General features: G+C 48.3%; 1 protein-coding gene across 1 annotated transcript in view; it reads right to left on the reverse strand.

Annotated features, from left to right (window-relative positions):
- LOC126523383 (membrane metallo-endopeptidase-like 1) overlaps positions 1 to 15,153 on the reverse strand; it is a 173,968-nt gene that overhangs the window by 75,615 nt on the left and 83,200 nt on the right. Inside the window, exon 5 of the mRNA XM_055066933.1 lies at positions 1,519 to 1,629. Within this exon, the coding sequence (XP_054922908.1) occupies positions 1,519 to 1,629 (111 nt within the window). The remainder of the gene's footprint in view (positions 1 to 1,518; positions 1,630 to 15,153) is intronic.

Here is a 15,153-nt window from a genome sequence, read left to right on the forward strand (position 1 = left end):
CCGCAGCGTTGTTTGAAAAGCCCAGTCAAACTCTGTACTCGTTTGAAGAAGGTCAGTTTTATTTGTTTTCAAAGTAACTAGCATTGCCTACTATGACAGGCTCTTACATAGTTCGCTGACAAGAGGCGTAGAACACGCAGTAGTGGGGACGGCTTCAATGGTTTCGAGCTAGCGCAGTGAAGCTAGATACCAGATCAAGAGTGTGGTGCCGGCGCCTGCGATACGCGCGCTTCTCCTTGCTTATCTTGCGGTGGCTAATCGAAAATTGTGGCGACGTGCAATTGAAGGTTGAAAATGCTGCTAAAACAAATCCTCGGCGAAAATTTGCTGGCAGAGCGAGGTCGTATACGTGTCGCAAGGGATTGAGAACCCTATACTGCAAGGCAGATTTTTCTGTTGTATAAAGATAAATCAATTCTGTCCGCCAGCACCGAACAGCCGATAGTGCGAGAGTGATCGGCAGGCAGCGACCCTTTCGGGACGGGACAACGTTCCGCTATTCCAAAAAAAAAACGTTCAGTGGTGTTTGGCATATCGATGCATTTTTAATGCGTAGTCACTCTGACGAGGCGAATTTTTCCCGGGTTTGTGACGTCGCATAACAGACAGGCAAAGTGAGCGCAGCCCGAAAAATTTTCCCCCAATAAGGGATGGCTAACCGCGAAAAGGCTGTAGAATTGAAAAGAATTAGTTTTCTTTCGCTTGATATAATCGTGCATAGTCAGTGTGTACACGTCAAAGCAGATGGCGAGTTCTCACTGTTTCGTGACATCGCGTCACAGACAGTCAAGTGAAGGTAGCCCGAAAATTGTTTGACTGATCGTGGAGCGATTTTTGCAGACACAAAATAGAAACAGGTTGGAACAGTTTTACGGTATAGCGCGCTAAGATTCCCATAGGAATCATTAGACCGGCAACGGTGAAGCTCGTCTTGCTCGAATGGTAGTCCGGAAGTCGTAGCTTAGTTGTTATCGTGCGACATAGGTGTGTTCCATTTCTGCAGAGCGTTGAAGACAGCCTACGTTGAGTGCGAAGAAGACAGTTTTAAGCCTGAGTAGTAGTATAAACCGGGAAAACGTCTCTGCAACTTCACACCACTTGGCCTGGACAAAAGCTAGCTAAGAAAAGCACATATTAGAGCTGTAGTTGAACACTTTGCGTCTGCCAACTATCAAAGAAAAAGAAACAACACAGTTTACAGTAATCACATTCGAATGCCATGTTATGTTTTCTTGTGCGCAAGCCACCTTCCCGTTAATTTACCAAGCACTCTGCTCAGCTGCCATTTCATATCGACAACAAGGTATCCTGCACTGTTTTTCACTTCGAGGCTCTCTTTGCGAATTTGTTTCCTTTTCCGGCTTTGCCAGAATTGGAATGACACTTAAGAGAGCCGCTGTCTGCTTAGCTATCTATCCAGCCGTCTACGGTGAGTATTGGACCAGAGCCATAGCTGTAAAGTTCCACGAGCGTCACCGCGACCCGAAGGGGGATATCAGATAAAGCCACGCCACTCACCCTGCGGTAGACGTGAACCCTATTTTCTTCGGTCACGCTCTGGGACAAGGAGTAAGAGAACGTGAAGGAGTCGAGCATCCCTTGTACTTGACTGCGCAGAAACTTCGTCGTCTGCAAAACACAGTGCGCAACTGTCAAAGACGTAGCGCCCAAGGTGTTTCCGCGAAACGGCGCCAAAGCGACAGAAAGCATGCATCATTCAATCATTATTTATTCATTCAATGCTAAAAAAAATAGATACATTTGCGCTGACTATTGGAAGCCAGCGCTTCCCAGAGGGCGCTAACGAAAACTGCCCTCAGCGCCACAAGTGAGAAAGCGCCGCAGCGTTTAGTCTCCCCAACGAACGCGGGGCTGCAGGAAGCACGTTGTGTTTACGGTCTAGGAAATGCCGGCCAACGTCACTTAGGTTGCGCTTTCGTTTTCGTTTTTCTCGGTGTGAATATTGATAACAGTGAAGAGGTTACCGTGATCGAGGACGAATTCACTTGCGCAAAACGACCGAAACATGCCGATATTTGCGGGGTCGCCAGCTGTAATGCGAGCACGGTCGAGCCGTTTAGCTGTGCGCCTGCTGCAGCGACGCACTGCAGCTGAAATTGGCTTGTATCGGTACTGTCGCTGGTCCTAAACGTTTGGCCGTCGACATGTCCTTTAACAACATGGACGTTACGCGTCACTTTACTCTTACGGGCATCATTTCGCCTGGAATAGAAGCTGCATAATCAATGTTGGATATCAATGCGGCGTGGCTGACCTGTCTCTGCAGTAAACACGAAGTGTTAACCGTTTGTGCTCGCTGTGAGATTGTACGATTAGTATTGTCGTTTGCTGCCTTTTCATTTTCTCATCAGGCAGCGCTGGAAACCCAGTGACAATTTATGCTCCTGTTGCCACTAATGTTACTCTTAGTACCACCGAAAAAATGCTTGCTGTATACATTATTGTACTAAAACACGTATATGTATTTTTTCACTATAGAATCACAAGCGGAATCGGTTTTTATTGAGATGATTAGAAATATTACAAGTTCTTAACATACAGAAGGAGGTCCGGAAGTCAAAGACTGCAATGGACCTCCTAGAAGAATTGCCATTTTAGCGTTCAATAAAATAATATGCCCAGGGACATTTTGCCGGAGAAGCTGTAAAAATTGGCGTAACGGGGTGCAATCGCACCTGCCTGGATCCTGCGTCCTGCCGTGGCTCATACTGGTAGTTTTCACGAAAAATGATAGACTGACAGGGCTACGTAGTACGGCTTTTCTAGTAGTAGCAATGAACCAAGCAGAAACAACGACGGCCTCAAAGCTTTTCTCACGGCTTTTGCGGGTCTCCCACCGTACTGCTGCTGGCCATTTTACTTTGTTATGTAAATCCACACATTGAACGCGATGTCCGCAAGGGGGGGTCCGTGTCAGCTCGAAACTCGATCGCTGGTTTCCCAAGAAGCTGAGAAAGGCACGAATGCCTGACAGAGTCACACACCGGTTTCAAATACACATATCACTCAGTCAACAGAAGAGCCCAACATGAGCTGGGAACAGGACTATATCCCTTCATTGGAGATGGCGTACCCATAGTATGCACCTTAGGATATCATTTGCCTATCTACAAGAAGAGAAAATAAATGCACATATTTGCGCTTATGCATAGAGCGCTGCATGAAAACTATACCAGCAATAACACTACCATAAAAAAATAACAGGGAGAGGTGAGGCTGAACAAACAACAGCAGACATAATTTAAAGGGGAAATTTTCCCAGGTGAAAAATACATTCGCTCTTCAAGGTGACGAAAGGAAGGCGTTTACCTTTGTGCTAAGACATTCGAAACGTGTCGATCCTTTTCATTAACCATTTTCAGCCACGATGACGCCGGCCTTGTTGACTGAACGCACGCTTGGGAGTAGCACGATACCACTGCGCAAGCGCTCCGTCCTGTGGCTTTCTTTTTTTCATATTTCGCGGACTTTCTTTGCAACCCGGAAAAAACGACAACGTGAGACACATCGTACTGGAAACAACTCTATCGGTTGTTTCTGAAAGTACTCTACAAGCTTACTTATACTTGGGGTCCCCAGGCAATAATGAAAAACGTTGGGTAATTAATCTTAATAGGAGACTTATGGTGAAAACAAAAAATTGCCTGAGTTACTGTAGGCTATTGCGAATACTATGCGTCCCGTTTAATTCGCTTCTGACGCGTCTTTGATTTTTATATTATTGGCTCAAGTTCCGTGGAACACCCTGTAAATACCTTGTCTGTAAATGTTATGTTAGCAGATAATTATTCACTAATTATTTTTGCGCATGCCGCTGTTGTGCTACGAGATTTTATTTCCCACTCTGTAACAGCAAGAAAAGAGCTCACAGTATGGACAAATAAGAAAGAGAAGAAAATAAAAAACCACGATATAAAAGAACTTCAGCAATTACACTCTAAGAAAAGTTTGCACCCCTTGGAGTGTATGTCTGACACACAACGATAATCGTCATCTGCCTTGATGCGTTTCCATTCTTGAAAATGCCGCGCCCGCTACTTTCCTGTCGGGAATGCTATGTCATGCTGATAACACGCATTCCGTTCGTTACTGGAAAGTACCGGGCTCGCAGCGTTAAAGAACGGAAACGCGTCAAGGCAGATGACGATTATTGTTGTGTGGCAGATATACACCCCAAAGGGTGCAAACGTTATTTAGAGTGTAACAAGAGCTGCGATATATGTATGAGTTGTCCGTCCACATCACTTTTCAAATGCGAAATCTCGTTCCTTGACAGCACGGGCAAACGCAACATGCTTCGCCTCGGTTCTCGCAACCGCGACCCGTTTGGACCGGATAACATCACCGGCAGGCCCGCATTGTAATGGTGCAACGAGATTTCAAGCACAGGACTCTGTTGAGAGCAACTTTGAACCCGTAGTACCATTTTGCCCTCTGCTACCGTGCACGAAAGTTGCGAAGCGAGCAACCCCCCCCCCCCCCCCCCCAGCTCACTAAACCCACCTATCAGCCTGGGCCTACAACAGTTGACTATAGGCCGCTAAGCCTAACGTATAACACGATAACACGATAACCATGGAAAACCCCTCAGAAGCTACTTTCGCAGCCCTACGGGCCCCGGAACAGCGACAGATTGTTGCTACTGAATATTCACAGCATATGGAGGAGCGATTGACAAACATAACCTTGTCGAACGATCCCAGCTCTGCGAGCGGTGACGACATGGAAACACGAACGGAACTGACTGGCCGGCCCGAAAAGGAAACAGATAAACCCAGTTGGAAACTGGCTCTGACAAGCAGCCAGAAGAGGAAGCAAAGCAGGGCAATACTCGCAGGGCCGCTAACGGCCGGGAAGCCAACTCGAACGGTCCGGTGGGCCCCCTCGGCAACGCAGTATAGGTGACAAGGCCGGAAGAAAAGTCGACGACAGCAGCCAGCGAGACTGCAAAGACAACCGCCACCATAAGACGTCAGTGCAGAGGGTGCTCAGGTGCAAGCTCCAACGCCACCCGACGAAGACAAACATTATAATGATACCCAAGAAAGGATTGCTGACCAAGGACTTCAGCATGCATCCGGTTGCACCAGCCATCGTAGAGGCCTTTGGAAGATAACGTCAGTGCCAGGATGAAGAGTTCATCGTATGACTTCGTAACGGATCGAAGTCGATTCAAAGCGGTACCGGCAGCCGTGGGAGCCAGCTCGGCTAAACCGCAGTTTTCGCTCGTTGCAGGCATCCGATAGTAAATGGTCGACAGCACAAGGACTCACCAGAAGCTACGCGCATGGGGATAGAACGCCGTCATGAGGACACGGACCTTCCTGCTTCGGTGGACGAGCGACTGCAGGCGTCGGCTCCACCTATTTGAAGCAATGGAGCAACGTCCAAGGTGCATTCAGAGTGGTGCCGGCAGCCGTGGGAGCCACCACGACTAAACCGATGGTTTCGCTTGTTGCATGAAAGAAACCAAATCTATTACCCGATACACTTCTGCTGTCTGTGGATGCTGGGCTGCACTGAAGCATTACTGCTCTGACGAATTACTGTTGTTCGTGCTTACACAGGCTGTGAACAATACACCCTGGCTCAATGTGAAGCAAAGTCAGCGATGCCTTAACCAAATTTGCACAGACACTCACGGAAAAAGTGCCTAACAGTATAAAAAAAATTGTTAGAGTTTTCACCGATATGACTTACCAATTTGCGGAAGTGAGGAATGAACTAAAAAGCGAGATAAAAGAACTGCAGTCATCGAAAACATCTATACCGGTGGAACTAAGGTCAGTCATAACAGGAATGGGCTTCGTTAACGAGAACTTTGAAGAATTCAAAACCGAAGACTCTCGGTAAAGAACTTGAAGATGTAAAACAACGGGACCTTGCATGCCAGAGAGAGAACCGGATTCTAATCAGTGAACTTGGTGAGAGTAAAAGAAACTAATTGAACTCAAACAGTATAGTTGTCAGACCAACCTTGAACGGAAGAGCATGCGCGTTGCTGACGGCGAGGACCTTAACAAGGTTGTTAAGGCAGTCGCTTCGTGTTTGCCCACAGAACTGTCCAGCCATGACGTTGAAATTGCACATCGAATAGCTACAAAGTCTACAGGACCACGAAATGTTGTGTGGTTTGTCTCCTAGGCTAACCGAGACATATTTTTGCTGGCGGCAAAAAAAAAGCGACTGATCACATGGATGCTTGGATTCGAAGGAACTGATCCTATATTCGCCAACAAACATTTATGCCTGGAAAATAAGATACCAGTGGGGAACTCAATGAAAACCAAGCGCGCTAAAGGTTCGAAGTTTGCTTGGGACACAGGCGGCAAGATACTGATGAGGAAAGCTGATAAACCGAAAGCAGTCCACGTGGTCTGCGAAGCAGATTTGAAAAGAATAACTAGTAACTAGTAGCCGCAAAGCGAAACAAGCTACACCGATTCTACGTCATGACGGTTCCTAGAAAAAAAACATATCTGTACTTCACACTAAAGTTCCTAGCATAAACAACAAAAAATAAACACTCAAGCACTCCGTACAAACGGTGAACCAGCGAAGCTGAAACGTGCGGCCCCGGTGATTGTCACTGGGTTATACCGGACGGTTCATTAAACGACGGCTTTGTAGGCTGCTGGATCCTCGGTACGCAGGTAATGCTTGCGCTCGGCTGCACGAGCCTGTTCTTGTACTCGGGCTGCAGCATCGGAATGCAGTAGACAATCTCCATCCCGGTTCTGCTCGCGGCGTTGCTGATCAACAGCTGCCTGCTCCTAACGAGTACGTAGACGCGTGGCCTACCTATTTCTGAGCCGGAGAGAAACTGCTGCGCGCGCGCGCTCGTCTGCGACGGAGAACAACGTCACTACTGGCGCAGCTTATACAACACCATCTAGATAGCACAACTACTTTTCACTCCTATCCATCACATCATGATAGCTGATCCGGCTGCCATTGGACCTAATGGGGATACTCCCGAGTAGGCAACACTGACGTCACCACTTTCATCACGCCTGCCTTGTCAATGAAATTTCAGGCCAGGTCCTGTGACGTCGCGGATCGGAGCAAACAGGCCTTCTGCAGGTAGCGTTGGCTATTCACGCGGCTCCCTTTCTCTATTTTCTCGCGCATACGCATGAGGTTGCGCAGTAGTTTTCTGCGTACAGGCGACTGACAGACGCATGGCCAGACTGGTGGACGAATCGGCTGACCATATACTGCTTCACTGTAAAAACCTGAGCATCCTACTTTCGTTTTTTTTTTTTTTTTTCGAACAAGGTGAGTCGTTTGAAATCATAGAAACCACTGAAATGTGGCTCAGAAAACATGAAAATATAACAATTCCTGGCTACGTGACAATATTGCTGCCACGGGACTCGCAGTTTCGCCGTAGCGGGGTGGCACTGTTTGTTACAGATAACAGACACTGCAGTATCTTATGATCAGTTTGTTGTTGTTCAACGGAACTTGAAGCATTATCTTTGAACCTTGAATGCGGACTCATAGTGGGGCTTGTCTACCGACCTCCGAGTTCAAGCCTAGCCGTTTTTATTAATAAAATGGAAATAATCATGTCGTCTTTAACTAAGAGCAACGAAACTCGAGTTATAATCATTGGAAACATGACCATTGATACGGCTTCCACGAATATCATGGATTATACACACCTTCTTCGATCATAAGCTTTCGCAACTTGATTGCTTCACCGACACGCATAACCGCGTTTTCGGCAACATCAACCGATCATGCGCTGACATATATTGACGCTGACATATATTGGTGTGAACGCAGGCGTCTACCAAACACAACTTTCCGACCATTTACCAATTTTCGTTAAGGTTAGCGCACCTATTATAGTAAACGTTATCAAACCAAGACATATAAACAAAATAAACTATGAATCATTTCGTAACAAGCTGTTGTCACTCAGTACTCATCTAATCTATCAATAAGGCGGAAATATAGAGCTCTCTAACGTGATAGACACCCTGGGTGACCTTATACATTCTAGTAGCCAACATGTAGCATCTGCACAGCGTTATAAACCAATTTGTCCCTGGATGACAGAAGAAATTCTAAACATACTAAATAAAGAACATTTGTATCATAGGTGGCTACATAATGAAAGTAACGAATAATATATTATTAGTTCAAATGCGCGCGTAATTTGTCAGTGTCGTTATTGAGAGCCCGAAAAAGGTAATGTTTTATTCGCCGCATTCAAGATGCCAACGGGAATCCGAAAAAAAAATGTGGGAAATTGTTCATAGGTCATGCGAATATTCCACACTTCCCTCTAATGTTACTTAAGGTACTGTTGATAAACTCAGTACATTTTCGCCAATGTGGGGCGCGATCTAGCTGCAAAACTTCCTGATGCAATTGCAGACAGTGTTCTCTCGCCTCCATTTCTTAGTTCTTTCGCCCTGTACGAATATGAAATCAATGAATTGTTGTAGCTTGTTGCGGAATCACCAACAAACAAAGCAGTAGGCTTGGACAGTATTCCTGCAAAACTAATAAAGGAAAACATTGTTATCGCAGGGCCCATCTTGTGCTGTCGGTTCAACCATTCTTTGCGAGGGTGAACACCCCCGTCACCGTTAAAGATAGCCCGAGTTAGTCCTGTATTTAAGGAAGGAGTGTCTTCTGACCCTTCCAGTTACAGACCTATTCCTTTACTTAGCGTTATTAGCAACATTTGAAAAGATTCTCCCCAAACGTATTCGCAATTTCATTGACATATACAATATTATCTGTCCACATCAACATGGATTTCGCAAAGAGCATTGTACTAGCTGAGCCGTCCTTACGTTCACCCATGCTATTAACAGTGCGTCACACAATACCAAGCTAGCAGCTGTCATCATTATCATTCTCCCTTTGTCATTGCCAAGTTCGCAGTTGACGATGTTCGACAACATCGTTCGAGCGCTTCCCCGTAATACTGCTGTGGTTGTTCGCAATCTTCTACGCTCCCTGCCCGCCTACCACCCCTACGACCACCTTCAGGCAACGTTAATCCAGAGCACTACTGAAACGGAGCAGCACCGATTACAGCGGCTTCTTACATTGAAGGAGCTTGGTGACCGCAAACCTTGGCTGCAAGGCTTGGCTGGAGACCAGGCTTCTTCAACCGACAGTTCCCTTCTACGGGAACTTTTCCTGCAGCGCCCACCACAGCAGGTGCGCATGATACTGACCACGTCTTCATCCTCGACACTGGAATCTCTCACTCAGTCGGCCGAAAAGATTGTGGGTGTCGGTTTTCACTTATGGCCACAGTTCGTCGCCCTTCTGACCTTCCGTTCCAAGGCACAGCCGCTGGCGACAGCTTCGCGCGTCTCTTCGATGCTAAAGAACAGCTCACAAAGCAAGTATCATGACTGACAGCTGAAGTCGCTGCCATCCGAACACGCCGGCCACGTTCTTCGTCACTACCTCGCCGCACCAGCCTTAGTTGCTCTGGACGCCATTCATCACCTTCCTTTAGCTTTGCTCGCACCACCATCGCTACGGCTTTCGCGCAAACCTGTGCCGCCAGCCCTGCCCCTACGCAAGAAATGGTCAGGCAGAACACTGATGTTGACCGCTGTTCCCGCCCCAGATCCAATCGCCTTCTCCACGTCACCGTCCATGTCACCTAATTCCACCTAATCTCGTCGACATTGGTGCCGAGGTCTGCGTCTTTCCTCCTATGCAGGCTGAGCGATGCCACCCTCCCGACCTAGCTGCCGCCAAAAGGATGATTGAACATATGTTTGACGTTGGCTTCATTTGTCCCTCCTCCAGTCCTTGGGCCACGCCACCCCATATGGTGCCCAAGAAGACCAGTGACAGGCGCCTGTGCAGCGAATAATGTAATTTAACAAGGCCGCTGTCATGGGCTGGTACCAGATTTCCCACATCCAGAATTTACATTGGCACTGAGCGGCTGCATCATTTTCACCAAAGTCGACCTGGTGAAAGCCTACCACTAAATTCCCGTGGAATCATCAGATATTCCGAAGACCGCCATTATAGTACCCTTCGGCCTGTTCGAATATCCATGCATGAATTTCGGTCTTCGTAACGTGGCCCGAGACCTTTCAGCGTTTCGTTGACCAGATATCACGTGGCTTGACGTGCTTCCTTGCCTATCTTGACGACACCCTCGTCTTGAGCACCCCCGCCGAAGCTCACAACCTCCACGTACGTCAAGTGTTCGCAAGGCTCAGAAAATTTGGTCTTGTTTATGGCCCGAAGAGCCAGTTCCGTGTTAGAGAGTTGTATTTACTCAGCCATCGCCTCAACGTACATGGCATTCGTCCACTCCCGACCCGCATCACAGCCATCCGTGAGTTTTTTCAGCCATCCACCACCAGGATGCGCGAATATCTTGGCCTCGCCAATTATTACCGGCGCTTCACTCCTTGCTGCGATAATACAGTGCAGCCTCGCCACGACCTTCTCTCGGGCCTCGAGACTCCGAATACTCCCGTGCCGTGAAGCGACAACGCTGACCGCGCCTTTAGAGGCATCAAAGAAGCCACTGCCGGAGCGACGTTCGTGGTCCCCCACAAATGCGACACCACAATTTTTGTTATGGTTGATGCATCGGACACTGCTATCGCCGCACTCTTGCAGCATATAGATGCTGGTGCTTAGCAGCTCATCGCCTTCTTTTCTACGAGGTTCGCGCCCCATAAGCGGCGCTACAGCACCTTCGGCCGAGAGCTGCTCGCCATCTATTTGGCTGTGAAGCACTTTCTACATTTCCTCAAGGGACGCTCTTTTCATGTCCTCAATGAACATTAACCACTGACATTCGCCCTAGCGTCCACCAGCACCTGCTGCGCTCCCCGCGAAATCAGACAGCTCGCTTACATTTCTGAATATGCCATGCGACATTCGTCACGTCCGCGGAAAATTCAAGCGATTGCCGACGCACTTTCTCACGCCGCCATTCATGCAACGAACCACGGGCGACCGGCCATAGACTTCACGGCCATGGCTGTCACCCAGACTATCGACAAGCTCCAGCCCTGGTGTTTGAAGATGTCTTGCCCCCTGACCACGACGCGCCCCTCGTTTGTGATAGGTGGGCCGGACGGCCTCATTCCTAGGTGCATCGCCCGTACCACCGGACTGTCAATAATGCCCTCAATTTTTTGGCTCATCCTGGCCTTCGCGCAGCACAGCGACTCATCACTATTATCAGCCTATTATCAACGTAAGCGTTTCTCGCTGGTTACGCGCGTGCCTCAACTGCGAACAGTCTAAAGTACACCGCCACACTGTAACTCCTCTTGGCAAATTCCCGTCCCCGGACGCCCGCTTCAGCCAACTGCACCTGCCCCCTTCCTCCCTGCGGAAACCATCGCTAGCTGTCAAAGGGCGAATATTAAGTCAAGCTAAAGTGATGAATTAGTGCTCCACAATCTCTAAGGCGCCAATATTATCGCGAACAGAGCCTTAATATTCGAGAAATTAGAGGGAAATGCCGGACGTAATTAGAGACTTCCCCGGGACTTTTAAGTACTTGTCCGATGACGAAAGCACTCCTCAGTTAAATTCTGTCTCTAGTTCTCAACAACTCGTAGCACAAAGACATTCTTTTATTGTAATATAAGACGACATAAAATGGCACTTGTGCAGTTCTATTTCATTTTGTATAAAAAAAGAACGCAATGAAATTACCCTTGACAACTGGGTGGGCAGTAGGAAGGTTTCGTTTTCGCTCGACTCCGCACCGCCCACGCTTTCGCGTTTCAGTAGTTATTGCGTACTGCTGCACTTGTTTTGCTGGCTCGCGAAACTCTCACAAACTGCAAGTAGCACAGAATTCAATTTTCATGTGATGTGGCGCGATGCCCAAACGGTCTGCACTTGATCAAAAAGCACCTGCAGCGCCAAATCCGCTGCTGTGTCTGGGCTTGGTACCGCCACATGTCGCTCGCCATTTTTCTCACCGACGGCAGCAAAGGGTGGTGATAGCGTATGCAACGTCACCACTTCCATTCTGTGGGGGGAGATTTAAATTTAAAAGACGGTATTTGGACCCATCAGACGCAATTTTCTCGCTAAGTGTTTTCCTGGCACGAAATAAGTGTCACGAGGCTGTCGGAATGGTATTCGAACACTCCACGTCGACTTAGTATGAAGTATCTGGTGAGCCTGCATTGTATCTAAACTAGTAACTGGTGCAACATTGTAACTAGTATCTGGTGAACCTGCATTGGCAGGTTCACCAGATGGCCTGATGCGATGCCAATCCTGAACATCACTGCGGAGCCCATAGCTCGGGCACTCACCACGTGGATTTGCAGATGCGCCGTCGCTTCCACCATAACGATCGAGCGTGGTCGTCAATTCGACTTTACCTTGTCCGCCAATCTATCTCGGCTCCTCCGCGTCAATCACACAAGACTGCCTCTTAACACAAGATATCCAACGTACGTTTTCACTGCCAACTGAAGGCTTCACTCATGGCTTAAACATTTCCTTCATGATGGATCGGGCGCCTTCCTTTCTTTATGCTTGGCATCCGCACCACTCTTCGCACTGACTTGCTCCAGCGCCGCCCAGCTTACGCTTGACACCACTCTTCGAGTCCCTGGCGAGTTCTTCGACGACTCGACCATCGTACCTGCTGACGTTCCCGACTACGCCCACCGTCTATGCAGCGCTATGCATACTGTCGCTCCCCACCCCCGCACAACGACGTTCTTGTCGTCGTGTATACGTCAATCCTAACCTGCAGAACTGTACGCATGCCTTTGTGCACCACAACGCCGTGCGTCCTGCGTTACAGCCCCCTCATGATGGTCCGTTCAAAGTACTGAAGCGTGCACCTATATACTTCTTATTGCTCATTAACGGCCGAGAAGATACGGTATGCGTCGACCATCTGAATCCTGCCAAGCCACTTCTGCTGTCACATTCCCTCCAAACTGGGCCAGCCCTACCAGCCGCGTGCGTTTCACCACCACCATCCGCTCTTCGCCATTTGTCCTGCTCTCACGGCTTCCTCATTAGAAGGGGAGCCCTGTAGCACTCAACTACGTGCCACAGAGGTCCGATCAAGAAGATGGCGACGACACACCCAGCAGGCTGCGGTGCCCGAGCAGTGGAATCGCTGGTTGCAAGATCAAAGGCCAGTGGCGATTGATCCCGCTCCTGCCTGATTGAGTAAGCCCTGTTAAATATATTTTGTGTACGTCATGCATTGCATGTGGGGTTTTCCCTTGCTATCAAGCTCTTCCAAGCAGCATGCAACCTAACCAGAAGGAACCATTTAATAACCATAGGGGACTTCAAAGCCCATGACACAAGCTGGGGCCACTCGCCCACAGGTGCAAGAGGTGCTAGAGGTGCAAGAGGTGCTATCGTCCATTCAGCAGAGGACATACATCTCCCGCTGCTCACAGATCCAGCCACCCCTACGCGAGTCCGCAACAGTGTAAATAGGGACAGGATGCTCGACCTAAAGTATATCATATGCAGACACGACAGCACTTGGCTATAGCAACAGGAGTCACTAGGAAGCGACTACTGTATACTGCATACCAGTGTAGATGCAGGGGTCGTGAGAAGACAAATCGGACAACTCAAAATAACTGTCTGGGCTGCTTTTCGCGCAGAAAGTGAGGAACACCTCAGCAACATAACCACCCTCAGAGAATGCCAACCCTTAACGAGGTCCGAAACCAGTGCACAAAACGGGTACAACGGGCGGTAGACATACCAGAGGTATACGAACATCTTCTACGGCTCTGGGAAGCCATACACAGTCTCGTCAAACGCTGGGGAGGACAGAAGCATAATAGAAAGTTAAACTGAAAATCTGAGAAAAAGGTGACAATCACTTCAGCTTACGCTAAAGAGGATGAAGGCGAAAGTCTGCCCGTTCACGAGACGTCCATTACAATAGTTGAGATTGTCAGTCGAATGCCATGTTACGTCCTGTTACTTGTTTTCTCCCACCAAAGGTATTAGGCTCGAGTGTAATAATCACCACTACCGTAATAAACTGCCCCTCAATTACCTTCACCCTAATTCACACCGACGGTCGTGGGTTCGACTCTCGACTTTCACGATGTCAACTGGAATCCAACTTGGAAATGTCGCCAGTTCGCCCATATCTCCAATTGAGTTTTGTGCTCTGGCGCCCTGATGAACATCACCTTAGTAACAAATGTCGTGGGTTCGACTCTCCACATTCACAATGTGAATTGGATACAATTTGGAGGTATGACCGATTAGCCCATCCCTTCAAGCTAATTCGCTTGAAGTTTTGTGCCATAATGCCGGGCGTCGGACTTTTCCGCCCGTGAGCCATCTAAAGCTATCTCCTTGATAACAGCCAATGCCTACGCCACCCAGTTGGCTAACCTGAACTGGCAGCATTACAGCACATTAACTGCCACATTAAATACAGCGTGCGCTTGGAATTTGCCTTCAAGTTCCGAAGCGAACCCAATAAGGCACTTGTGGGGCTTCTTCGCACCTTCGAAGGTACGGAAGCTGAGCTGCTCGAAAAAGCACGTGAGAAATGCTTCGGAAACCACCTATCGCCCAGCTACATGGGGCAGTATAAAGGTGCAGAAAACTCCACACTCCACAAACTCAATGAATCCGGGAGCTGATCGCATCGAACAAGCTATCATTGACAACCTTGGCAACAAAGTAATTCGAGAATTCACAAAATTTCTAAAGGACCGTAGGTAGGCGCAGATGGTACTGGCAGAATGGAAGAGAGATATCGCTTATATCTCGCCTTGGTAAGCCATATGAGGGGATCCTAATGGAGAAACTCCAAAACTACATGGAAGAGAGAGATTTGTACCCAATACACGATGTTTGCTTTCAGGCCAAAACACTCGACACTGGACTCCTCGAACTTAAGGAAGAATCCTCAAGAACCTCGCAACCCGAGGTAAACACATTGTCACGGCCCTAGACATCAAGGAGGCTTTTCCCAATGTTAGCCATGAGGCCACCCTAACTGGACTAGACAACGTCAACTGCAGCAAGCGCATCCACGGCAACGTAAAAGCATTCCTCTCAGACAGAACATCTAATGCATATCACAATGACCGCAAATAAAGACGGGGACAGCGGGAGAGAACACATAAACAACACGGGCGGTCA

Source organism: Dermacentor andersoni, chromosome 6 (assembly GCF_023375885.2).
Source record: "Dermacentor andersoni chromosome 6, qqDerAnde1_hic_scaffold, whole genome shotgun sequence".
In the NCBI taxonomy this organism is placed as follows: domain Eukaryota; kingdom Metazoa; phylum Arthropoda; class Arachnida; order Ixodida; family Ixodidae; genus Dermacentor; species Dermacentor andersoni.